At 41.3% G+C, this 27,281-nt stretch overlaps 1 protein-coding gene and 1 pseudogene across 4 annotated transcripts in view; one reads left to right on the forward strand and one right to left on the reverse strand.

The window, feature by feature from the left end:
* Positions 1 to 27,281, reverse strand: part of PPP1R16A (protein phosphatase 1 regulatory subunit 16A) — a 112,192-nt gene that overhangs the window by 4,082 nt on the left and 80,829 nt on the right. For all 4 annotated transcript variants that reach the window (XM_027857838.1, XM_027857842.1, XM_027857840.1 and 1 more), the window contains exons 3-4: positions 24,066 to 24,136; positions 23,694 to 23,839 (exon numbers count right to left, since the gene is read on the reverse strand). In XM_027857838.1, coding sequence (XP_027713639.1) covers positions 23,694 to 23,839; positions 24,066 to 24,136 — 217 coding nt within the window. The remainder of the gene's footprint in view (positions 1 to 23,693; positions 23,840 to 24,065; positions 24,137 to 27,281) is intronic.
* LOC114039902 lies at positions 30 to 11,447 on the forward strand (annotated as a pseudogene).

Below are 27,281 nucleotides of genomic sequence, written 5' to 3' on the forward strand. Positions count from 1 at the left end.
TCCAGAGTTCTCTCTCCTAAGGAGCCAGGATGGAAGAGCCCCATAGCCCTTTTACACTAACTGCTCTGCAGATCACTGTACCCAGCTTGTTATCAGGTGTGGGGGATCCTAGCCAACCTCATGGATTCCTAGCCTGACTTTCTCCTGACTATTCCACCATCCAGCTGCTTTTCAACCCACTCCCAATCAAAAGACAGTGAGGCAACACCAATGTTGTAATGCTTACAGGTTGGGGAGGTGGTGAGCAGTCAATTAACCTATTCCTATCACATGGGGGTCTCTCCTAGCCACACTTCCAAGATCCACACTGTAGGGGGTCCCCTCAGAGCTGGCTGTATTTTTCTCCAGAGAAGTACTGATTTGAGAGAACAGCATTCTCTGATTGGTCCTCAGACCCCTCAGTGGATCCCTTGCAAGGGAGCTAGTTGACCTTGCAACAGCTGGAGTGGCAGGAGATCTGGGACCTGGTCTAGCACAAGCTCCACCATTCCATTCTCGTTATGAGTTTCAGGGTGGAGCCGAGGAGGGGCCAGTTCAGGTTGGCTTTCGGTCCCACAGCAAGGTGAGGCTGGGGAAGAGAATACAGCTAGGTGGCAAAGTAGATAGAGTACTGGATTTGGAATCAGGAAGACATGAGTTCAAATCCTGTTTCAAACAATTACCAGCTATGTGATTTTTGGGCGAGTCACTTAACTCCTATTTTCCTTGGTTTCTCCAATGTAAAATGGGGATAATAACAGTATCTATTTCACAGAGCTGTTGTGAGAATCAAATAAGATACTTGCAAAGTGCTTTTCAAACCTTAAAGTGTCATATAAGATGTTATTATTATTATTCCCAGAAGGGAGGATGCTGGTTTTCTCTCATGCTGAAGCAGGACTTGCCAGAAGCAAGGCTGCTGCCTGACAACCATTAGCCATAGCTGTTTTCCAAGGAAGCCCTGTAGGATTCTGCCTGCTGCTGCTCCCACAGGAAGGTGGGCTGCTCCATGGGGAGGGGCTGCAGCTGCTGGGCCAGGGCCTGGCTCAGTTTCTCTGTCTTGTGGGCCAGGTCTTGGCCTGGTAGCATGAGTTTCTATTGAGACCCGCTGGGGAGCCTGTGGCTCCTGAAAGTGGAGCCCACTCAATGGCTGAGATGATAACCAGATGATAACCTCCTTAACTCAGCTCCCTACAACCTTTGGACTGACTCTGCTGGCTGTGTACCCTTCCAGGGGTCTGGTTCCCATTGACCTTAGGTCCAGATGAGTGAATAGCCATCAAAAAGACAGAGGCTTAGCCACAAACATTCCTTAGTCTCATTTGGTTGGCAGATCTGCAAGCCAGAAACCTGGGGCTCAGGTTACCTGTGGACTATCTGCCCATTCAACATTTATAGCAGGCCTGCCTGCCTCCACCTGCCCCAGCAGGAGCAGCTGTTTGTTGATTCCTGAGGGCAGGGCAGGGGTAAGCAGTTCAAGAAACAGACAAGGCCCTCTTGGTGAGACCAAGGGCTGGAGCCAATTCTGAATTTTTTTTTTTTGTAAACATTGGAGACTGATGTCCTAACCCTAAAGGCAACAAATTCCAAAGGAAGGTAGCAGACCAAAGACACTAGTCTCTGGACAATAACCCAATAAGGAAGACAACTATAAAGCAACAAACAGAACCAGACTACTCATCTCTAGGGCAGACTGAAGAGTGACAAGAACCCAGGATAATTACCTACATAAGACATTAGGATAACACTATCATAGAACATAAGGGCTATAGGGGACTTCAGAGGGTAAATAACCACACATTTATTTGAACCACGTATTTTCTCTATAACATCTCCAACTATTGGTCACTGTTAACTTCTGTTTAAACATCTCCAGTGATTGAGAACTCCTGGATTATCACAAGATAGAACCTTCCATTTTTTGGACACCTCTAAGTATAAGGAATTTCTTCCTTATATTGAATTGAAATATGTCTCCTTGTAAGTTTCACTTATTACTCCTAGTTCTGCTTTCTGAGGTCAAGGAAAACAAGTTTAATCTCTCCATACAACAGTCCTTCAGATAGAAGGTAAGTGTGTTCCCCCTAAATCTTTCCTTCTCCTAGCTAAACACAACCAGGTCCATTGAGTTTTAAGTCCTCTTAAAAGTCCTGATTTCTCTCCTCTGAGTACTTCAGCTTGTCAATGTCCTTTCTAAAATGTGATGCCCCATACTGAACCCACTGCTCCTGCTGTCAAACCTGGGTAGAGCGGAGCAGTCTCCTCCATGCTGGACGTTCTGTTAATGCTATCAAATGGATTGGCAGCCGCTTCACATTGTTGGCTCACACTGAGTTTTCTCACTCAGAGGCTCCTAAGACCTTTTCCACAGAATCACAGAATTTCCAAGCTAGAAGGCCATCCAGACAAGACACAGCCTGCTGGAGTTGTAATCCAGCCTCTCTTTGAAGACTTCCCATGTATGTAAAGAGCTCCAAAGACACATCCCCTTCATTTTATATTTGTGCAGTCAATAGTCACTCTTCTCAAATAAATCTGAAACACTCTGCACTTTCTTTGTCCCTTTCACTTTTGTCCCAAATCATAATATCTTTATTGGAGTACATATCCACCACTACAATGTAAACTCCTTAAAAGCCATGACTGTTCTTATGACTCTTTATATGATTAAAGTATGGGAGCAAAAAACAGAAGGCTTTGTGGTTACAGGGAATATTTCCATCACTACTACAGACTATGGCAAAGGGTTTGGAACAAAAAGGCAGATTTGAGAGGTGAACAGCTAATTCCAAAGATAATATCTAAAAAAAAAGGATTTAGAGAGCTGGACCATAGCTTAAAAGGCAGGAATGACACTCTCTTGCCTAGGGATGTAGTGTATCTACCAAGGGCTGGTAAGAATATATATGTCTATAAGATGAAAATATATTTTTCATGATTTCATAAGTAGAAAGAGTATCACATTTCTTGCTTTCTCAATGGTGGGTGGGGGAGTGGAGGGAGAGAGAATTTGGAAGTGAAAATAAATTTTTAAAAAAATCTGAAACCGGGGCAGTAAGGTGGCGCAGTGGATAGAGTACTCGCCCTAGAGTCAGGAAGACCCGAGTTCAAATCCGGCCTCAGATATAGAACACTCACTAGCTGTGTGACTCTGGGCAAGTCACTTAACCCCAATTGCTTCACAAATAAAAAAAAAAAAATCTGAAACCGACAGAATAAAGAGCTAAGTGAAAGCTCTGATATATTCCCCAACCCCCCAGAATGTATACACCTAGAGTTTTGCAAATCAAATCAAAAGACTGTCATAGACAAAATCTAAAAGTCCCACAATAACAGGAAACCACAACAAAGAAAAAATACAACAATCATTCAAAAAAAGTCAGTTCAAGTACCTAAGGAACTCGGGGTCACACAAGGAAGCTTTTACTAAAAACCAGAGATCTTGGTGTACAATGTTCTAAAAGGCAAAAGATATAGGCTTAAAACAAAGAAAAATGTATTATTAATGGAACAGAGGACTTAAATATTCTGATAGAAACAAAACAAAACAGAGCTGAAGTAGGAATTTAGAAATACAAGAGTCCAGTGAAAGCCAGAAAAGTACATTTATTTGAGCAACTGGAAGATGAAGTATGATGATGTGTAGACTAATGGGGGAGAAGACATAAGTGCCCCTCGAGATGCTTAATGTGTCTAAAGGGTACTAAAAGGATTTCCAATCAAGATGTCCACCTGAAGGGAAAGCAAGCTGCTTAGGTTCTACATACCTAGCAAAACCCTAAAGTTTGCACCAGTCCAAATAATGATAAAGAAAACCAATGAGCAACTGTGGTAAATGATACCTACCTCCCCAGAGCTGCACAAAAGCTCAGATAGCAGTCCAGGAATAAGCAAGAGCCTGCTCTCTTCCTCCCCACTCTACCTCCACCACCACCACCCCAAAAAAGTCAGTGCCTTTCAGTACAAGCAGAGACAGTTCATGTGGAGCCTGCAAATCTCTGTTTTGAGGCAGTAAGAAACCCACTTGCCTTCCCTAAAGAAGTCCCACAATGCTCAGAAATCCCCAGGGAGTCTCAGCAGACATCAATCAGTGCAGTGCTACCAGTGTGGTGCAGCAGTGCTCACACTGAGACAGCCTTGACCCAGCACCTCTGAGGTCCCTAACATTCTGTCTGAGATGCCAGAGAGGACCCTGAAGATCCAGAGCTCAATCGCAACGATCCAAGGGCGGGTTAAACTTGGAAGGCAGAGGTCTGCCATGACTCAAAAGTACAGCAGAAGGTAGAGCCGAGCACTGGTACAATGCTGAAATTAAGGAACTGAAACTGGAAAAATAAATCAAAGAAAAGACCCACAAGTATCAAAAATTATTGTAAATCTGACTCTGTAACAACCAAAAGGAAAAATGGTTTCCACAAGGACTACATGAATACCCATATAAAATGAATCAACAGACAAAAAATAAAATAAAAGCTCTGGAGAATATAATTGGTAGAAATTGTGGTAAACCTCATCCAAGAAAGGGAATCCCTGAAAATCAGAATAAAACAAACAGAAATCAGGGACTTCATGAGACAATAAGAAATATTGTAACAAAATCAAAAGGTTGAAAAAAAATGGAAAAAAATGTAAGTATCTGATAGCAAAAATAATAGATCACAAAACAAGTCAAGGAGAAAGATTTAAGGATCACGGGACTTCCTGAAAAAAGGTGATTTTAAAAAGTCTGTCTATATTTTAAGAAACCATAACTGCAAACTTCCTAGATCTATTGGAATCAAAGGACAAAGTAAAGAAAGAATCCACCAATTTTACCTCCTGATAGGCACACCAAAAAGAATAGTCCCAAGAATGTCACAGCCAAAATCTAGAATTCTCACATCAAAGAAAAAAAAAATACAGCAGGCATCCAGAAAGAAGCAGCTCAGGTACCAAGGAATTACAATGAAGTTCCCAAAAGACCTGGCAGCTTCTACTTGAAATGGGGTTATGAAGAGTTGGGAATGACTGAAATGACTGAACAACCAAACCCTCGTTCCCTCCCTCTGCAATCCAGTGATACCGGCCTCTTTGCTGTTTCTAAAATAAGACACTCCACCACCCCACTCTGAGCATTTTCTCTGACTGTTTCCTATGCCTGGAATAGTCTCCATCCTCATGTCCTCCCTGCTTCCTTGGCTTCCTTCAAGTTCCAGCTAAAATCCAACCTTCCATTGGAAGCCTCTCCTGATCCCCTTAATACCTTCCCTTCTAATCATCTGCAAATAGTCCTTTATATATATATATATTAGATGTATGTAGTTGTTTGCATGCTGGCTCCTCCAATAGCCTGTTGAGTCCCTAAGAACAGGGACTTGGGGGTGGGGGTGGGGGAGTATCTTTCATTGTATCTCCAGTACAGTGCCTGGCACGTAGTAGGTGCTTAACAAATGTCTGTTGACTAACACTCTTTGGGTATAGCTGTTCAACTAGTTCTGAATCCAACTGTCAGTACTAACATCCCATCTATACATTTCACCATTTTGTTCATAAGTGAGAGACTTTGCCATTGTTGAATTCCGGGCACACTGTATCTACAGCATTAATCTCCGTAATAAAGGTCTAGTAACTCTATCAAGCAATAAATAAAAGAACAAGCGTTCATCTGGGATGATTTTACGAACTTATGCTGACTCTCAATGATGTTAGTATTTGTGAGGATAGATATGTTCTAGAATTCTGTCTGAGCTCAACATCAAACTCACCAGTATATACTTTTTAGAATTCACTCTCTTCTCATTTAAAAAAATATCAGGACATTTCTTCCTTTTCTGGTCTTTCAGCAACTCTGAAATTATTCATGATTAACCAAAAATCATTGAGAGTGGTTTGGCAATCACATCTACAACTTCTTTTGGCATCCTGAGGTGTAACTGATCCAATTTAGTAGACTCCAATTCATTTAAAGTCAGTAGATATTCTCTTACTATCTCCTCACCTATAATTAGTTCCAATTTTCTCCTATCCTCATTTATTCTATCCTTTCCAGTGCTGACCAAAACAAAATAGTAGGGCAGTTTTACTTTCTTTCAGCAGTCCAATAATAGCTAAAACATCATTTTCCCTTCTTCTACTTTATGCTCCAGACACAGATGTTAAATCCCTGTGGTACTTAGCATTTTCACAAACTTCAGTTCTCTTTACAGTACTGTTCCAATATTGTATTCTTTCTCCAGTTACATGCCCTGCATACACAAGTCCTTTTCAATCTGAATTTGACAGGTATTAGGTTGTGAAGTTCTAATCGCCCTTTTTATCTGTATTTCCTTTTTTCCTCATCAGAATTTTATTCTTGAATGTATCCCATCTTTCTTGAGCTTCTCTCTTAAAAACAAAACAAAAAAATAACAAATTGGGTCATGTGAACATCCTATTTTCATATCCTCCATCTCATGAATTCTAGAATTGCACTGGCATATATTTTTCCAAGATTTCTGTCACTTCCACTTTAACCTATTCTCCTTTTGGTTGGTCAGAATTAAGCTCTCAGTAACTGTTGGTAAGTCAGGAATTTATCCTTGTGCTTTAAACAGAACGATGCAAATTTGCACACAGCATCTCCCCACAGTATAGCGTAAGTCGTTTATACTTGTTTAGTCCTTTTATGATTGACCGTTTTCTTTTATCTTTTTATGTTTTGTTTTGAACTCCTGTGCTAGAACTTCTAAGTTTCTACAAAGCTCTGGTCTTTTTACCAGGAATGCATGGAGATTTTATATTTCACTAAAGATCTATTTTTTCCTCTGTAGCATGAAACTCAGTTCTGTAAGATAAGTTATTCTTGGCAGTAAGCCTATATTATCATTTCCTTTTGTGAATAATGTATTCCAATCTGCTCTTTCAGAGTGGTGATTGCTAAGCCATATGTGATCCTGGCTTGGCACCTCATTCCTTGAAAACTTTCTTTCTGGCTGTTTGCAGGACTTTTTTTTTGACCAGAAATCTGCAGATTTTGGCTATGATTTTTCTGAGAGTTTCTGTTTTGAGGTTTCTTTCAGGAAATGACTAGTAGATTCTTTCCATTTCTACTTTGCCCTCTGGTTCTAAGAGATCTGGGAAATTTTCTTTTAAGATTTCTTGAAAGTTGATGTCAAGGATCTTGTTTTGGTCATGGTGTTCAGATAGTCCAATGATTCTTAAATTTTTCTCCTTGATTTGTTTTCCCTGTCAATTGTCTTTTGAATTTGTTTTAATATTTCTTTTTTTTTTCTTTTTCTTTTTTTTAGGCAATTGGGGTTAAGTGACTTGCCCAGGGTCACACAGCTAGTAAGTGTCAAGTGTTTGGTCTGAGGCCGGACTTGAACTCAGGTCCTCCTGACTTCAGGGCTGGTGCTGTATCCACTGTGCCACCTAGCTGCCCCTATGTTTTAATATTTCTTATTGTCTCATGGAGTCATTGGCTTCCATTTGGTCCATTCTAATTTTCAGGGACTTTGTTGCTTGTACTTCTTGTTCCAAACTGTTAATTCTTTTGGCTCACATTTCTTGTCCAGTTTTTTCCTCTAGAACTCTTTTTAAAATTCTTCCATCATCTTTCCTAGTAATTCTACCTGAATTTGTGCCCAATCTGTGTTTTTCTTTGAAGCTTTGCTTGTAGATATTTTGGCATCATTCTTCTTCTGGGTTTGTGTATTTAGCTTCCCTGTCACCATATTAACTTTAGATGGTGGGATTCCTTCTTTTTTTTTTTTTTTATTTTGGTCAGTCTTCTCACCTACTTTTTTTTTTTTTTTTTAAGGAATATGGTATTCTGCATACCTTTTTTTTGCTTTCTGGTGAGGCAATTGGGGTTAAGTGACCTGCCCAGGGTCACACAGCTAGTAAGTGTCAAGTATCTGAGCCCGGATTTGCACTCAGGTCCTCCTGACTCCAAGGCTGGAGCTCTATGTATTGAGCCACCTAGCTGCCCTCTCACCTACTTCTTGACTTGGGACTTGAATGGAGGGAAGGTCTGGGATGGTCCTGCTGCTGCTTTTTTGAGTGTTGTGTAGGATCTCAGGGACAGCTTTCAGGGTGGGGACCTGTAAGCTTTTAGTGCTCCCAGAGTGGTCTGATCCAGGACAAAATCTGAACATCCTCCCCACCCCTTCAAGGCCTAAGTCCGAGCTCTGCAAGTTCCTGACTTGGGTTTGTACCTGAACAATGTCAGACTGCTGGGAAACTCTACTGGTTCAAGGTAACAGACCTGCAGGCTCCTGCACTGGCTATTCCTTTGAAGGCTGCAGACTAAGCTCAAAGCTGGAACTGAGAACTACTCTGTTCCTAGGGTCTAAGTCACTTTTCTCTTGCTTCCTTTTAAACTTGCTGCTTCTCAATACACTGTCCAGGGCCTTCTGTCACTCCCTGCCATAACACCACCCTGGGTGCACATCCCCTCTCCAGGCTGCTCTGGATCTGTGATCCAAAATTGGATAATGGGCAACAAAACTGCCAGTTGGTGCCTTGGTAGAGTCCCAGGGGTACCACTCTATGAGTGCAGGACCTTCTCTTCGCTGGTATACAGCCTTTCCCTGGGCACCAGAGTGGTCCTGGCCAGACCCCTTCCCCAGCATCCACACACCTTGCTCTCTGTCTCTCTGTGGTGACCTAAGCTGGAAAAATGACTCACTATCACTTTTCCTTGGATTAAATCTACAGAATTTGTTCAGCCTGTTTGGAGTTGTTTTGTGTCTTTTGTGCTTTTTTGTTTTGTTTTGTTTTGGGGTGAAATGATAGTTCACTGAACTGTTTCCTGGTATTGCATCATCTTGGCTCCCTTTCTAGACTGGTTTATTTTAAACAAGGTACGTTTCTTTCCCATTGCTATATGCTATTGATTTCTATGAAGCCAAGATCACCTCTTTTTTTTTTTTTTTTTTTTTAGGCTATTGGGGTTAAGTGACTTGCCCAGGGTCACACGGCTAGTTAGTGACAAATGTTTGGTCTGAGGCCGGATATGAACTCAGGCACTCCTGACTTCAGGGCCGGTGCTCTGTCCACTGCGCCACCTAGCTGCCCCCAAGATCACCTCTTGTGTTCACACACACACATAGAAAGCCATTAACGTTATTTTCAACTTTCTAGTTATTTTTTCCTGAGAACAGTAATTCATGTGTACTTCCTCCACTGTTCATCTTCCACATCACAGCTCCACACAATAACCACGTTTAATCTGGGCATTCCTCAACCTCTTCCTCTTCACAGCCATTTTTAGTTTAAAGCTTTCTTAACAAATCCATTCTTCCTAATCCTGGTGACAGTCTTCATCTCCAGCAAACAGCACATACTCCAGTATCTTAAGCCATGGTCTCGAAAACCTCATCCTATTCTTTGCCATCATCTGTTCACTTCCCATATCTTCCTTTCTCATGTGAATTTCTAATCCAGTGATGAAACTGCCACCTGGGGCCCCAAGGCCTACCATTTCTGACCTAAAATTTCACAAATCCCTACATAATTTTTTAGGGTTCTTTTTTTCCCCTAGCCACATCATTCATGCTCACACAAATTATCACAAGTGGTTAGGTTGATGAGTGTTTTTGGCAAATTCTTGGTTACCACCCAACTATACACCCTATAAAGACAGACCACCTCCTAAATGTTCCTATTAGGTCTATACCCATACTTCTTGGTGCTGAATTCCTCAACCAAGCCTCCTAGAGAAAAGAGAAGTAAGCCCTGCAGTTGGAGGAGTTTTAAGTGACTGAGTCATGATGCTGAGGAACAAAACTGCTCTTCAGACTGTATAGGTCTTATTGGAAGGGGGCTGTTTCTCTACCAAGCCTAGTCCATCTTCCACTTGACAGCCCTTAAAATACCTTCATCTTTGCTAGCTAAACATCCCCAGTTTCATCAACCAGTCATCATATGGCTTTATCTGTAGGTCCTTTATCATCTTGGTTACTCTGCCAGGAAGCTCTCCAGCATTATCAATGTTCACCCTATGCTGTGATACCCAAACTGAGTACAGTGTTACACACGTGGTCTGAACAGGATAAAGGACAGAAGTACTACCACCTGCCTGGTGCTGGACACTTTGCCATTCTTAATGCCGCCTAGGACTGCATTAGCTTTTTGGCTGCCATATTACACTGGGGACTCATATTGACTTTGCAGTCCACTTTTTTTGCCCAACTTTTTTCAGATGAATCATAAATTTGAGGGTTTTTTAAATACAAATGTAATAAAAACAGCCCCTATCTTTAATATCAATATCCTACTGATGATATTGTATAGTTGTAAGTCATGGAACAATACAATTTTTGAAGAATTATGTCACTCAGAGAAAAATGGACAAGCACAGAAAGGATATGAATAGGCTGAGAATTTTTGACAAGTAAGGAAAAATAAAGTATTGGAGTAAAGGGTGTCATCAATCTAACTCACTATATCTAAGCAGTCCCCGATAATGTTTCATATCCCATCTAGCCATCTACCAAGATACCAGGTCGTGAAACGGGCACCTTGCCATTTGCCTGATATTGTGTGAATCCTTCCCACAACAGCTTTCCATCTTTTGCTATCACTCTGGGAATAATAATCAAATCAACGCTACCATTGTCACTGGAATGACAATCTACTGCCCTATGTTTCCACAACCCTAGACTGAAAACTCCTATTCCCCTATATGTGCTACAATTGCCTGGTTCTCCCACCTTTCCTTCTAAAATTATCTTCCATTCACAATGTGTATGCCTTGTATGTGCATAGTTGTTTGTATGTAGTCTCTCCCATTAGGATGTGAGGCTGTGAAGAACCTGTAGGAGGAGGGACTAAGCTCTCATTTCCACCAGCTGGACTTCAATGATCTATAGGGGATTCGACCCTGTGGGATTTTCTTAAGGAGCAGTGGTGTGAGGGTGTGGATGTGCTGGAATCACCTTCAAAGTGGCTGATATCACAACTTTTCCTATTCAAGTTGAAATGACAATACAAACCAACTTTTCTGGCACCACAGTTATATCTACATAATTACTGCCTTTAATAAAACCCCAAGTTAGAGTGGTGAAGTCTTTAGCATGATGAGTTTACATTCCCTTAAAAGCTGCAGCCCAGAACTACAGCAGAAGCTTTGGAGTGACAGAATCACAGGGAAGAGCCAGTGGGGCTCATGAGAAAGTCTGTGGAAACTACAAAGAAGGTAATGCATGAGAAAGAAGGTTGGCCTAATGGTGCTTATGGAGTTACCAAGATAGAGTCACTCTCTTGTCTAGAATCCATGCCAGGCAGCTGAATGAGTAGAGGAAAGGTGATAAGATTCTTCTAAATGCCTGCTGCCCAGGATGGGTGAGAACTGACATGGAGGATACCAAAAATCCAGAAGGAGTAGCTGAAACCCCAGCTTATTTGGCATTTTTACCCGTAGATGCTACAGAACCTCATGGCCCGTTTATAATGGAGAAAAAGGTTGAAAAATGGTGAACTTAATTTGTGAATCCATTTTCGTAATACTAAAGTATTACGCAACTTGGATTTGATTTAAAAGTGCATTTAGAAAGAAGTAAAAACCAACTGGGGAATGGCTAACCAAGTTGTTGTATATGATTGTGATGGAATACTACTATCCTATATGAAATGACAAGCAGGATGCTCTCAGAAAAACTTGGAGGGGCAGCTAGGTGGTGCAGTGGATAGGACAGAGCACTGGCCCTGGAGTCAGGAGGACCTGAGTTCAAATCCGGCCTCAGACACATAACACTCACTAGCTGTGTGACCCTGGGCAAGTCACTTAACCCCATTGCCTAGCCCAGAAACAAAACAAACAAACAAACAAAAAAAAAACTTGGAAAGATTTACGTGAACTGATGCAAAGTAAAATAAGCAGAACCAGGGAAACATACACATTAACAGCAATATTGTATAATGATCTACTGTGAATAACTTAACTATCCTCAATGATCCAAGACAATTCTGAAGGACTTATGATGAAAGGTGCTGTCCATCACCAGAGTAAGAAATGGTGGAGACTGAATGCAGAATGAAGATACTTTTTCTTAACTATCTTTATTTTTCTTGGCTTTGGTTCTTTTGTTTTTTCGTCTGTGTTTTCTTTCACAGCATGACTTACATGGAAATGTATTTTGCATGACTATACATGTATAGCCTATGTCAAATTGCTTGCCTTCTCAATGAGGAGGAGAGGGGAAGGAGAGAATATGGAACTCAAAATTGGAGAAAAAGAATGTTAACATTGTTTTTACCATGTAATTGGGAAAAAATATTAAATTAAAAGAAAAAGAAAAATAAAGGTACATTTTGTAGCTTTACTAATTGTCACAGCTAAATCCTATAAGGTATTTTCTTTGAGTTGCCTATTAATTATGTGAAAGATTTTGTAATGACTGAGATTTTTAATGTTGTAGTAAAAACATGCACAATTCAAATTGTTTAAATGGAAAGAAAAGTTTTCAAAAAACTACAAATAAAAAAAGAAAGAAAAGAAGTTAATTGAAGCTTTTTTTTTTTTTTTTTTTTTAGTTTTTAGGCAATTGGGATTAAGTGACTTGCCCAGGGTCACACAGCTAGTAAGTATCAAGTGTTTTGGTCTGAGGCTGGATTTGAATTCAGGTCCTCCTGACTTCAGGGCCGGTGCTCTATCCACTGCACCACCTTGCTGCCCCTAATTGAAGCATTTTTTAAAATGTATAGAAGTTCAGAAGGAAACACAGACAAGTAGGACAGCTTGAAAGTACCTCTTTGAATTTATTATTTTTAAAAAGGCAAGTTGTACACATAATAGAGATTCACAGTTTCACATATATTACTCTTTCTCCTCTTCTACTTTGTATATGGAAATTTAATTGTTTTTTGGTGTTTGTGAAGTTAAGAATTTAAAAAAAATTTTTTTTTTTTAAAGAGTGTAAGCTTTTTGAAAGCAAGGACTGTCTCAATTTTGTCTTTGTATTTCCAGAGTCTGGCATATAGTAGAGGCTTAATAAATGTTAGCTTGCTTGTTGTATTGATCAAGAAATATATGATCCTAAAAAAAGGCTGATTTGTCACACAATGAGGAGAAATGACTGATAATCAGCCCATGTGCTCCACTGGTATTCCTGTGAGGTCAAGAGGGAGGCCCACAGTACACTGGGTGGAATGACTGTGGTGAATTATGGGAAGACGTGGCCAAAAGTCACATGGAAAGGGCAAGTATACACAGGCTGGGATCTGCACTGATGAAATCATGGGTCCACTGGAGTAACTGAGTAATGGAAGGCCTTCCATTTATGAACATTAAATCTCATCTTATTTGATTTAGCCCAATGTGCTAAGCCTGCCAAGACCTTGAGATCATCATCTCTTTTTTAGATGTCCACTGACTATTCCCTTAGTAATAACATATTCCAGAATTCTGCCAGGAATTAAGACAAGTTCACCGGCCTATAGTTTGCATTCCATTCTCTTTTCTGTTTTTGAAAACAGGGACATCTAGTGTACTGTTCTTCACGACCTCGTAAAGATTATTTACATTTGGCTGGTAGAGAATTGAAAAGAACTTCAGAGGCCATCTAGTGCATACCACAGCTGAATAATGTCCCCCAGGCAGAACACAACAGAAATAGAGTATTCACAGCTGATCACCACATTTTAGAATGGACAAAGATAACCTGGAGGGCAATCAGGCTGGCAAGGTAACCGAGGATTATGCTACAGTGAGATTGGTTGAACTGAGGTTCTCTAGTCTGGAGAAGAGATTTAGGAGGGAGGGAGACATGACAGTTGTCATCAAATACTTGAAGGGCTGTCAAGTGGATGAGGCTCCAGAGAGCATAACTAGGAGCAGTGGGGGAATTCTATATATACTAATTTCAGCTGGATAAAAATTTCTAAACAATTAGAACTGTCCAAGAGTGTAATGAATTGACGTAGGCCAAAAAGATCTCATCACTAAAGGTCCTCAACAAGAGGCTAGATTGAGATTTTGTCAAGGATGCTGTAAAGCAGAGGTGTCAGACACACAGCCCATGGTCACATGCAGCCCACAACACTCCTGAGTATGACCCAAACCAGATTAAAATGTAATTGGGAAATATTTAACAAAATAAATAAAAATACAATAAAACAGATAACATTATATTTAAAATAAAGTCAATATGTGGCTTGCAGGGATCCTTATGAATGGATTAGGAGCCCCTATTTTTATTTGAGTTTGGCATCATTGTTGTAGAGGATATTTCTATTTAAGTATGGGTTGGAATAGATGATCTGAGGCCTGATATTCTGATTCTGAAACTTACATGTGCTGTTCTCCTAAACTTTCACCCCCAAGTGATACCAGCTATTTTTAAGAGTAGTGCTAGGTTTCTAGGAAAACAGGCTATTATTGACTGTACTACAACAATGTCCCCAAAGTAAATACATACTCTCTTTAAAGAAAGCTGAAAAATCTACCTACACCTTGCATTTATACACACATCACATCCCTCAAAGGGGCAGCTTGGTGGCTCAGTGGATAGAGCCCTGCCAGCCTGAAGTCAGAAAGACTCCTCTTCCTGAGTTCAAATCTGGCCTCAGATAGTACTTACTAGCTTTGTGATCTTTGGAAAGTCACGTTTGCCTCAGTTTCCTCATCTGTAAAATGAGCTGGAGAAGGAAATGACAAAACACCGCAATATCTTTGCCAAGAAAACCCCAAATAGGATCATAAAGAGTTGGACATGACTGAAAACGACTGAATAACACCACATCCCTCAAAGTTATCCTGGAGATCTTTTTAGCTTTGTAGTCTTATAAGGTTTGTGTTTAGTCCTTCTAAGTGAACAATTTGTTCTCTTAACACTTGCCTCCTAAGTCAATTTTAGGGGAACTTACTGCTAATACAGCTAGCAAAAATCCACTCCCTTTTCCTTCCATGAATGTTGCCTACTCTACCTGGAAGTCCACTGATTAGTCCTACTCCTCCTGGAACTATATAGCTATTTCTATTCCTTCTTTCTTTGCATAACTGTCCAGGTATTTGTTAGGATCACAGTATTTTGTTCTGAAAAGGATTTTTAAATATCATCTTGTACAACTCTCTCATTTAACAAATGAAGAAACTAAAGCCTCAAGAGTAACAGAGAGGAAATATGAATTCAGGCACCCTGATTCTAAATCTAGGACTCCTTCCACTCTACCATGCTGTCTAAAGGGAGCTATCATTCATTTCACCAAACCTCTACTAAGTGCCTGTGCTGGGCACAAAGATCCCCTAGATCTTTCCTTCTTCAGGTTAAACACCTTCATTTCCTTCAAACTGATCCTCAGACATCAACTTAAGACCCCTCAACAGGGAAAGCTGGCTGTCTCCCCTGGATATACTTGTCCAAATCCACAAATGTGGTACACAGAATTAAAGATAATACTGCCTAGGTGGTTTTTCTAGTGCATAGAATAGCAGGAATATAATTTCCCTTGTAGATACTAGGCTGTTATTAATGCAACTTAAGATAACATTAGCTTTTTAGGCTATTGTGTTATTGTTGGTTGATATTCAACAGGTAGGTAGGGCAGTGGATAGACAGCCAGGCTTGGAATCAGAAAGACTCATTTTCTTGAATTCAAATCCAGCCTCAGATAATATTTACTGGCCATGTGACCCTAGGCAAATCACTTAACCCTATTTGCCTCAGTTTCCTCATCTGTACAATGAAGTGAAGAAGGAAATGGCAAAACATTCCAGTATCTTTGCCAAGAAAACCCTAAATAGGGTTACAAAGAGTCAGACACACCTGAAAACAACTGAACAACAACAAGACCAACACAGGTTTTCAAGGATGTCTTCCATTGTCCATCTCTATAAAGGAAAAGGAAATAGATTGTTCTGTGACAATCACAGTGGAGGGTCTCTCAGTCACTGCTGGCAAGATTCTTGCAAAGTCCTCCTTAATAAGCTGATCCTTCAACTGAAAGATGGTCATTTACCCAAGGGCCAGTGTGGCTTCAGAAAGAGTCAGGGAAAGATAAATATGGTGTTTTCTGCCTGACAACGCCAAGAGAAATGCCAGGAACAGAACAGAGATCTGCACACATGTTTGATACTGTCAGTTATGAGGGCTTGTGGAAGATCACAGCAAAATTTGGTTGCCTGGAGAAATTTGTCAGTATCATACGTCAGTTTCACGACAGCATGCATGCACAGATTCTAGATAATGAACAATGCTCTCTCACTTTCCCAGTCACCGTTGGAGTGAAGCAAGGCTATGTGCTTGCTCCCATGCTTTTTAGCATGATGTTTTCTTCGATGTCATCAGATGTATTCAATAAGGACGAAAAAGGCATCAAGACCAGATATCACACTAAATGGTAAATTATTTAACTTGAAAAGGCTACAAGCCAAGACTAAAGTAGAGGGAGAGATGGTAGGTAACTTTGTGCTCCCAGACGATTGTGCACTCAATGCAGCCTCTGAGGCCGAGATGCAACAAAGTATGGATTGATCCTCTGCTGCTTATACTAATTGTGGCCTGACAATAAACACCAAGAAAACACAGAAGACATCTACCAGTGGGCACCGTACCATCCATAAGTGGAACCACTGATTACAGCAAATGGAGAAATTCTGAATGCTGTGGATAAGTACACTTGCCTTGGCAGTATACCTTCCATGGATGTATACATAGATGATGAGGTTGATATGCTCATTGCCAAAGCTAGCTCAGTATTTGGGAGACTCTGAAGCAAAGTGTGGGAGAGAAGAGGTATTAGGTTGCCTACCAAACTGAAGGTCTACAAAGCTGTTGTGCTGACCTTATTGTTGTATGCTTGTGAAACCTGGACAATCTACCAGCACCATGCCATGAAACTGAATTGCTTCCATCTGAATTGTTTTAGGAAGATTCAGAAGATCACCTGGCAGGATAAGGTACCAGATACTGAGGTCATTTCTTGAACTAAACTGCCAAGCATTCAAACTCTACTGAAGACAGCACAGCTCCAATGGGCTGGCCACGTTGTTCAAATGCCAAACACACATTTGCCTAAAAGACTAATTATGGAGAACTCACACAAGGCAAGCACTCACACGGAAGTCAGAAGAAGTGCTCAAAGGACACTACCAAGTGCTCTCTGAAAAACTCTGAAATCGATTGTGAGACATGGGAGACACTTGCACAGGACCACCTGTCATGGCATGCCTGCATCAAAGAAAGTGTTGTGCTTTATGAAAACAAATCAAAAGAAACATGAGATATGAAAATTTAGAGACATCTCCACCCCAAATATTCATGTGGACTATTTGAGCCCAAGCTGTGGTAGAGCCTTCTGAGCTCATATAGGTCTGATCAGCCACAGTCAGACACACCGTACCTTAACTCCAACATGTCATTTGGGTCCTCTTTGAGCACGAAGGACAACCACCACTACTGTGCCTTAATAGTTCTTTGAAGTCTGATGTGCAAAGCTTTAATACTAAGCTACCTCTACTCCCTGCTTCTCTGTTCCCTACAAATTTATCTGTAAAATAGGGACAACTCCTGTACCTATCTCCTTAGGATTGTTATGACAATATGTATGACCATCTGGCAGGTATATTATAGAGCAGTGGTGTCAAACTCAAATAAAAATGGATCCCTGCCAGCTACACATTGACTCAGAAAAGCAGAAATTAACATTATGTTTTATTTAATTTTGGTTTTTTATTTATTTTGTTAAACACTTCCCAATTCCATTTGAATTTGGTTTGGGGCCTCAACAGCCCTCAGGCCATGCATTTGAACTTTCTTTTGTACTGGGGATTCTTGTTCAGGGATGGACTGAACTGACCTTTGAGGTCTCTTCCAGTGCTGAGATTCTGTGACAACCTTTTTTGTTGTTGTTCTCCTTGGTCTTTCTGCAAACCTGGATAATATTAATCTTCCTTTCTGGCCAACCCCACACCATGCCATCTCTCTCTACCCACTGTTTTTCAGTTCTCCTTTATGGTCCAGTAGAATAATAAGGTTCCTGAGGACAGGGACTGTTGCTTGTATTTATATCCTTAGTGCTTAACACTGTGTCTGGCCCACAGCAAATGCTTAATAAATGCTTTATCTCTAATGCATGTACTCTGCAGCTACTATTACTGTTACACTTGACTCTGCCTATTAGTGACCCATGTAGGAGGAGGGAGTGAGAACTGTGACAATAGGCTTTATCTTATCCTATATCAAGGTCAGTTTTCTTCATGGCCAGTACCTCCATGCATTCCAGTTAAGGTTATGCTGATAACTGAAGTATCAGCTGAACCAGTTTAGATGTGATACCTCTTAATAACCTCAAATGTGCCCCACCCATTCTGGAACTGCCCAGGAAATAGATCCTAGCCTCTCCCCCAGGAACAACCTCATTCCTACAGTTTTTCTTTTTATCCAGAATCTTCATTCTTTCCATTCCCTGCTCCCTCCCTCCACATGCCCATCCTAAAAAATACCCTTCAATGGGCATCAGTGCCTGCACAAATTCTTTTTTTCCTTGCACCACCAACCAGGACTGGATTGGGAGCCAAAATGCCCGATTTTAGTTCACGCTGGCCCCATTCACTAGATGTGTGATTTTAGGAAAATCAGTTCACTTCTCTGGAGTTAGATTTGATAACTTCTTAAGGTACCTCCTAATGCTCATATTCTGTGATTCAATGTTTCTCACCAGCTGGCTCCACTTCCTGATTATACAATTCCTTCCCTAACCCATTGGAATCTCATCTGGTTTCTGTCAAATAGAATCAGAGAATCTCAGAAGCCACCTAGTTCAATCAATACTTAAGAAGGATCTCCCTCTACAATATGCCCAAAGAAGCATTTATCCAGTCATGACTTGAAGACCTCCAGTGATGGGGAACTCATTACTTCACAACTCAGTATTTTCTGACTGGGGGTAGTTTTAATTAATAGGATGTTCTCCCTCACATTGAAATTTGCCTTTCTGCAGCTTCTACTACTGCTGCTAGTGTCTTGTCTTCTGGGGCCAAGCCAAACAAGTTGCACATTTCAATTCCTGTTCTTTATAAGATTACTAGAAATCTCCTTATTACCTAATGGATAAACATAGCAAAAGAGGCAAATTTATACTTGCAATAAATAAAAACTTCCTTACAGTTAAAGCTACCCAAGAGGTAGCAAGCTCCTCACCACTGAAGGACAGCTCAGCAAGTGGGTTCTTGTTCAGGCATGGATGAGACTAGCAGGTCATTGGGGTCCTTTCCAATGCTGAGACTCTGTAACAACCTCTTTTTTGTTCTCCTTAGCTTTTCTGCAACCTTGGATACCATTAATCTTCCTTCTTGGCCACCTCCACACCATGCTGCCTCCATTTTGGCCATCATTTCCATCTCTCTCCCCACAGTGCCTGGCTAATAAGCATTGCTTAATAAATGCTTTATCTGCCCATCTGCTAGCTAGCTTGCTTAAAAGTCTTTCCTCCCTGGGCTTCTACGACTACCTTTTTTCTGGTTGTCCAGGCAGCTCAGCATATTCCCAAAAGACAAGGCCAAAGAATGAGCTGGGTGGAAATTAAGATAACCAAATGCTAGAACTGAAAAGGACTTCAGAGAATAATTTAGAGATTTTTTTTTTAAAAGATGCACTTGTTACTGCTGTTACGTGTGAAGAAATTTTTAACATGGTAGAGACAGGCTTTTAGAAAACAATTCTACTGGGCAAGTGAAAGGGAGGCACCTTAGTAAATCTTCAGAGCACCTGGTATACCTTACCAGCTGGTAACCTTAATACAACTCATTCATATAGGCTTCTGTACATAAACAAGGTTTAGTGTAAGTGGTATTATGCTAATTTTATAGACGAGGAAACCAAGGATCAGAAAGGAGAAGTAATTTGCCCAAGGTCACATAGCCAGTAAGTGGCAGACAGACCTCCCTTCTCTTTCCATTAATACCCCATGCTGCAGCCCGAACAGAAACCTAGCCCTAAGGTAAGGAAAGTCTGACTGAAGAGTTAACTGACTCATCCTTAGTTCATTTCCCTCAACTTTCTCCTCTAGCTTAAATGCTAGGCCAAAATGTTCAGAATCTAATACTAGGTAAATCTAGGCTGACATTACTGCTAGGTCTCTTAAGAATTTCAGAATCTTTCTAAAATCTGCTTCCTAGTCTTTTCTGGGACCAGATGTCCCCAGAGAATAGGGTTATTTTGTCCTTCTGTTCTAAAGCAGTCATCGATCTCTGGACCTATCAGTCATCTGGGTTCTACAAAGGAACTAAGAAATTAAGGTCACATCTGAGACCAGAAACAGGAACACAGTACTTAGGCCAACAAGGGGGATAAATTGAAAATAGATGAAGCAATAATTGGAAGGTGCTAGTGCAAGATAAATAGGACTCCATCAAAAGATGGTGCCCACCATCAAAACCTGCTAGCTTACTGAGAGGCTAGGTGAAGATGAGAGCTCAGGATCACTGATGAATAGTTCAGGCAAACCATGGATAGATGTAAAAGTTAGGATGTCTACAGTTCATAGCCATGGGAACCTCCAGAAAGGCAAAAAGAAACCAAAATGTCCAGAGACAGATGAAATAATAGGATTTATACTTAATAACTCCTTCAGAATGGTAGGGCTGTAAGGGACTGCAACAATTCTCTACTCTAGCACTCTTCTTTGACAGAGGAGTGTATGGGGACTCACAGAGATGAAGTGACTTGCTTTGGGTCCTGCTACTAACAAATAGCAGGGAGGTGTGAGGTCCTTGCACACAATACTTCCCTGCCTTCTCTTCTTTCCTTGCTCACTAGGGGACTCTAGAGCAGATAGATTCCCCAAGTCAGGGGTCAGATAACTTAAGGTCTCCTTTGAAGAAGACTTTTAGCAGTGTTGCTGCACTTCTTAAGACTAGAACATGAGCAAACTGATTTAGAAGGTCATCCAATCAGAGAAAAGATAAGGAACAAGGAGGGGGCAGAATCAAACAAGAACTTCCTTATCTTAATACACAGGTTTTTAACCTTTTGGGCATCATGGACCCCTTTGCCAGGTTGGTGAAGCCTACAGACTCCTTCTAGAATCGTATTTTAAGAAGCATTAAGGGGGTGGAGCCAAGATGACAGAGTAGAGGCAGGGATTCTCTCTAAGCTATTCCAAATTCCCCTCTGAACAACTTTAAAATATTGCCTCAAATCAAATTCTGGAGAGACAGAGCCAAAAAAAGGTCAGGGTGAAACAATTTTCCAGTTCAAGGTAACTTAGGAGGTAGGCAGGAAAGGTCTGTCTCAATGGGGTGGCGATTAGGTCTGGAGCACAGTGCAAAGCAGGCTGTGCCCCAGAAAGCCAGGAGTGGGCTTTGGGGGCAGCTGGTACCTTTGGGAACTCTCAGCCCTCAGATGGTAAAGGGGTCACACAGCTAGATAGAAGGAGATTACAGGGGCCTCTTTGTAGGCACTGGGTGCAAGACTCTGTTGCATTACCCATACATGGTTCTGGGTCACAGTTCCAGGGCAAGAAGTAGCACTAGTACACAAGTATGCAGCCACAGGGGGCAGGGATGCTGGACACACTTTCAGGGCTGAAAAAGAGTACATGTGGTCACTTACAGACCAGAGCACAGGCCAGAAGAGCAGTGACCCCACCTCTCCTTCGATCACACCACCTTGGAAAAATCAAAAACTTACACTCCCACAGAACTAGCTCTGAAGTCTGCAGCATGAAAAGACTGAAACTTGAGACAGTGTCCTTAACCCCACAGAAGAGTACACTTTTAACATAAACTTCAAAATCAAGAAATAGGCTGAGAAAATGAGCAAACAATAAAAGAATCTGACCACAAAAAGTTACTATAGTGACAGGGAAGAGCAAGATACAAACTCAGAAGAGGACAGCAAAGTCAAAACACCTACATGTAAAGCTTCAAAGAAAAATGTGAATTGGTTACAGGACAAAAAATAAATAAATAAAAGAATTTGAAAAATCAAGTAAGAGAGGTAGAGGAAAAATTGAGAAAAGAAATGAGTGATGCAAGAAAATGATGAAAAAGGGAAAATACTGAAGAAAATAACATCTTAAAAAACAGAACTGATCAAATGGTAAAAGAGGCACAAAAATCCCCATGAAGAGAAGAACTCCTTGAAAAGCAGAATTGGCCAAATGGAAAAGGAGATACAAAAGCTCACTTAAGGAAATAACTCTTTAAAAATTAGAATTGGGGGTAGCTAGATGGCACAGTGGATAGAGCTCTGGCTTTGGAGTCAGGAGGACCTGAGTTCAAATCCAGCCTTAGACACTTGACACTTACTAGCTGTGTGACCCTGGGCAGGTCACTTAACTCTGGGTAAATCACTTAACCTCAACTGCCTCACCAAAAAAAGAAAAAAAAAAAAAAGATGAGCAAGATGCTTTCAGAAAAACCTGAGAAGACTTACATGAATTGATGCAAAGTGAAGTAAGCAGAACCAGAAGACCAACTGTGAATGACTTGGCTATTCTCAACAATATGATGATCTAAAACAATTCCTAAGGACTTATGATGAAAAATGCCATCCACTTGCAGAGAAAGAACTGATGCAGCCTGAATATAGATCGAAACACACATTTTTTTACTTTCTTTATTTTTCTTGTGTTGTCTTTTTTTTGGGGGGGGGGTCTGTGTTTTCTTTCTCAATGTAGCCAATGTGGAAATATATTTTGCATGACTACATATATATAATCTAAATAAAATTGCTTGCCCTGTCAAGGAAGGGAGAGGGAAGGAATGAGGGAGAGAGAATCTGGAACTCAAAACTGTAAAAAACAAAAGTTAAAAATTGTTTTTACATGCAATTGGTAAAAAAAAAACATATAAAAATAAAAAGCATTAAGTAAAAGACATAGGGTTACAAAGTAAATAAAATTTCACTAACCAAAAGCCAGCAAAAATAAAGATGCAATTTTTACACCACCCAAGTTCACAAATGAGCTAATAAAAGAGATAATATCTGTACAGCACTTTACAAACCTTAAAGTACTATATAAATGATGATTATGATGCTAATGATAATGACAAACTCCCTGAAAACTATTCACTGACCCCCTGAAGTTCATGGTTGCCAGGTAAAGATCGACTGCCTTAGTTTTAAGATTTTGCTCTGTCAAGCTCTTCCCTGCTTGCACCTTGGATTACTCCAGGTAATCACCTATGCACAGTGCAGTAGAAAAAGCAACAGATTTGGAGTCAGAAGACCTGGGCACAAGAAAGGGAAATTGCCTTCCCCAGCTTACTCTGTTAGGTGGAAGAAGTTGATTCACCTTTCCTAGGTTCAGGAATTCATGGTTTGAATTAGGTAGGATTTAACAAGATGACCTCTGAAGTCCATTTTAACCCTAAGACTATGTTTTAAATACTAGGCCATGATTAGAAGTTTCCTTACATATAGGAACTTTGAGCTATTTGTCCTCACTGGGTCGCTGGAAGGATCAAATAATAAAACATTTCATAAACCTTAAAGCACTAAGAAACATCAGACATTCTTAATAGTGAATCCTGCTGCCTGGGCTCTTTGCTCAATCTCTGGAAAGTGGTCTTGGACATGGCCGGTTATACAGGCAGCAAATTCTATCCAGAGAACACTCAGAGCTGTATGCTCTTTCCCCTGTGGCAAGGTCAAGATTCCTTACAGCCCCAGCCAGCTGCAGTCACATTTTCCAGACCCACAGCTGAGTCTTACCCTTGGACTATCCTTTCAACTTAATTCAAAAATCTCTGAAGTGCCTGTTGTGTGTACAGCACTGCGAGAGGCCTGGCCTCACGAGTATCTACATACTTGGAAATAAGCAGCTCCACGAGGTGGAGGTGGCCACAAGTGGCAGCAGCATGTAGGGGCGTCCAAAGTTCGCTGTCACAGGAGTTCACATCAGCCCCAGCCTCGAGAAGCTGCTGCACCATCTCCCCGTAGTCATCGATGCAGCACTGCAAGCCACAGAGCATTCCCTCCATCAGAAAACCCTCCAACTCCCAACTCCCCCCTAGAGCCCAGACAAACTTGTGTTCACCTTATCTGCTGAAGGCATAAATCACTCACTGCTGCAGTGTCCCCCTTGGGCATTAGTGACCCCACATCACCCCCAGAAATCCATTACTTCATGCCCTTAGTCAGCATCCCCATTGGCTTGAAAAAAGTTCTCAAGACACTAACCTGGTGCAGGGCAGTAAGGCCATCCTCGTTGCACAAATTGGGGCTCACACCATTCTGAAGGAACTGTCGGACTGCCAGGAGAAACCAGGACACAGTTAGAGGCCAGGACTGTTGGTAGCAGCTGCACATGTGCCTATATCAATGTGTTTATGAGGGGATTGGTGGCAGGGGAGGTTAGAGGAGAACTACTATACCATTAGCTGAGAGATATCCCAGGTGAGCCCTGAGGACAAGGCAGGCATACATTCCCTTCCCTAAAGCCCCAAACTCCCTATTTCTCTGAGGCAGATGAGGAGGTCAGGTTAAGAGAAAGACTGGGCAGTGGGATGAAACAAGAAAAGGAAGGAAATTTCTTTCCAGGCCTTTTTCCACCATATCTCTCGGGTCCATGTGGGTTAAATAAAAGACAATTTAGTAGGGCCTGACAAGCTTGATTTCTTTCCCACCTACATCTGCCTATTCAAATGATTACCCTGGGCAAGTTACCTTGGGCTGGCTTTCTGGTTAAAATGGGAAGAAGCAGAAAGGTCCCTAACCTTCCAAAAAGCCTGCTTAGCTAGGGCTCTCACCATTCCCAGCCAGCAAAACACCGACCCTGTAGTGCCCCTAAACATCTTAGTAGGGTGTTGGCATGGTATGTGGGGTATACTGAGGTCCAGCTTACTCTATATCTCCTTTAAAGAGATGGGCTGAGGCTGCAGCAGGACATAGAAAGGAAACTTCTCAAAAGGGAGATCCTGGAGCTGATGCCAGAAGGAGGTTGAGGAACAGCCATCTAACACTCGTCTCTTGCGTACCAGGTTGGTCTGGGTAGGGTAGGACAAAGATAGAGCAAGGCGGAGCAAAGCAGGCCAGAACTGAAGAGAGCTGGGAAGCATAAGAGATCCATCATTTTGACCTGCACCCCTCAAACTTCACACTCCCTGAACAGTAGAGAAACATGGCAAGGGATGGCTTCTCCCTCCCCCAACTAGGGTTGAGGGTATCCTCCAGAAAGGGAAGAAGAGATTATCATCTGAGCAGCCTCACATCTGCTCCTAGGCACTGCCCAATGCCAGGGGCCATTTCCTATTTTCTCCTCTTGTCCCACATTCTGCATTTATTTACTCTTTTAATAATAATGATGGCTAGCATTTATAAAGCACTTTAAAGTTTGCAAAGTGTTAACTTATTTGATCATCACAACAACCCTGAGAGGTAGGTGCTATTATTATCCTCATTTTATAGATAAGTAAACTGAGGCAGACAAAAATTAAGTGACTTGCCCGGGGTCATCAGCTATTAAATATCTAAGCAATGATTCAAACTCAGGTCTTTCTGGGGTCTGTGTTCTAAACATTGTGCCACCTTGCTGTCTCATTTTCCCCTTTGGCTTAAACTGTCTCCTCCATCTTGACTTCCCCCTACACTTTCCAAATTCTCTTCCATTTTTTTTTGTTGTTCAGTTATTTCAGTCGTGTCCAACTCTTCATGACCCCACTTGGGGTTTTCTTGGCAAAAATACTGGAGCAGTTTTTATTTCTTTCTCTAGCTCATTTTACAGATGAGGAAACTGAGGCAAACAGGGTTATGTGACCAGCCTAGAGTTACACAGCTAGTAAGTGTCTAAAGCCAGATTTAAACTCAGGAAGATGAGTCTTCCTAACTCCAGGCCCAGCACTCTATCCACTGCTCTACCTGGCTTCCATCTTTAAGGCACAGATATACTTTATGCAACAATTACCTCCCATTTCTGGTTATTTAGAACAAACTTTTAAAATTATGAGCCTCTAATAATAAAACATTTTCGAACAACCCCAATATGTCCATGTTTACTTATTATATACCTGTACTAATAATTCTGTCTACTGTAAAACATTAAAAAATGAAAATGATAAAGATGAAACTACATTTGACCTTAGAATCAATACTCTACTGATAGGAGAGTAACATGATCTTTGGGAAAATTACTTTAGCAGCAACGTGTAGGATGGATACAGAAGTGAGAAACTTGAGACAGGGAGCTGGCATTAGGAGGCTATTGCAATAATCCAGGTTAGGGGTGATGAGAGCCTGAACTAGGGTGGTGACTATGTGGCTAGAGAGAAGGAGATGGATGACAGAGGTAACGGAAATAGAATCAACAAGATTTGGCAACTAATTAGATGTGTGAGGTGAAAGAAAGTGATGAGTCATAAGTCTAAAATCATATAGAGATTGTAAACTTAGGCAACTAGAAGGATCATGGTTGCTCTTTCCAGTAACAGGTAAATTTGGAAGAGGCCTGGATTTAGAGGAAAAAGAAAATGTATTAAGATCTGTAACGCAGATCACAACCCAGCCATGTCTGCTTATTCCTTGTGATTTACCCTGTCTCTTGCCCAATAAAAAAATTTTAAAAATTTTTAAAAATTTAAAAAAAGGAAGAGGCAGAGGAGATTCTTACCAAACAGTATCTTAGAACACAGAGCTCATCCACTGAAAGGAGACGCCTGCTGTAGTCAGGAAATAATCTGGAGAGCAAAGTGTGGAGATACTGGGGTGGAAAGCAGAGTTATGCCTGGGCAACTGCTCCAGGTGCACTGTGCTTAGACTGTAACTGCACCTGTAGGGCCAGTGCCTGTGCCTGGCCAACTCTGCGAGGTCAGAGGTGAAAGAGAATGTAGTGCAGGAGTGTGGCATGATAACGGGTGAAAGAGATGGTGTAGAGTTGGAGACAAGCTTATGTCTGGCCATTTTTGAGAAGGGTGGGATTAGTATCATCTTCCCATCCTCCAATTAGCTGATCACACACCACTTGGGGTCATGCCATGACCTCCCCAGGAGTGCACAGCCCCAGATTCCAAAGACCATTGTTTTACAATTAGTTACTTAGTAAGAGCGTAGGTTCTAGCCCTCAAGATCACAATCAAAGGATGACAGAACTGGAAGTGCCCTTACATGCTACCAAATCTAACTCCCTAGATATCTAGAGGAAGATACCAAGGCACAGAGAGTAGAAAGGATATGGTCAGGATCACACAGAATTAGTGCTTCTAAATGTCAGTCATGTGACAAGGCAGTCAAAAAAGTTAATCTGATCTTGGCTTGGGACTCACTAATAAAGTACAGTCCTATCATCCTCTGGCTTGGTCAGAACACCTCTGGAATACTGTGTTCAGTTCCAGGAGCCACATTTTAGAAGGACACCAATCAGCTGGAAAGCATCCAGAATGCGGCTGGCAAGGGGCCCCAAGA

The sequence above is a fragment of the Vombatus ursinus genome, unplaced genomic scaffold (genome assembly GCF_900497805.2).
Source record: "Vombatus ursinus unplaced genomic scaffold, bare-nosed wombat genome assembly UNPS02012319.1, whole genome shotgun sequence".
Lineage (NCBI taxonomy): Eukaryota > Metazoa > Chordata > Mammalia > Diprotodontia > Vombatidae > Vombatus > Vombatus ursinus.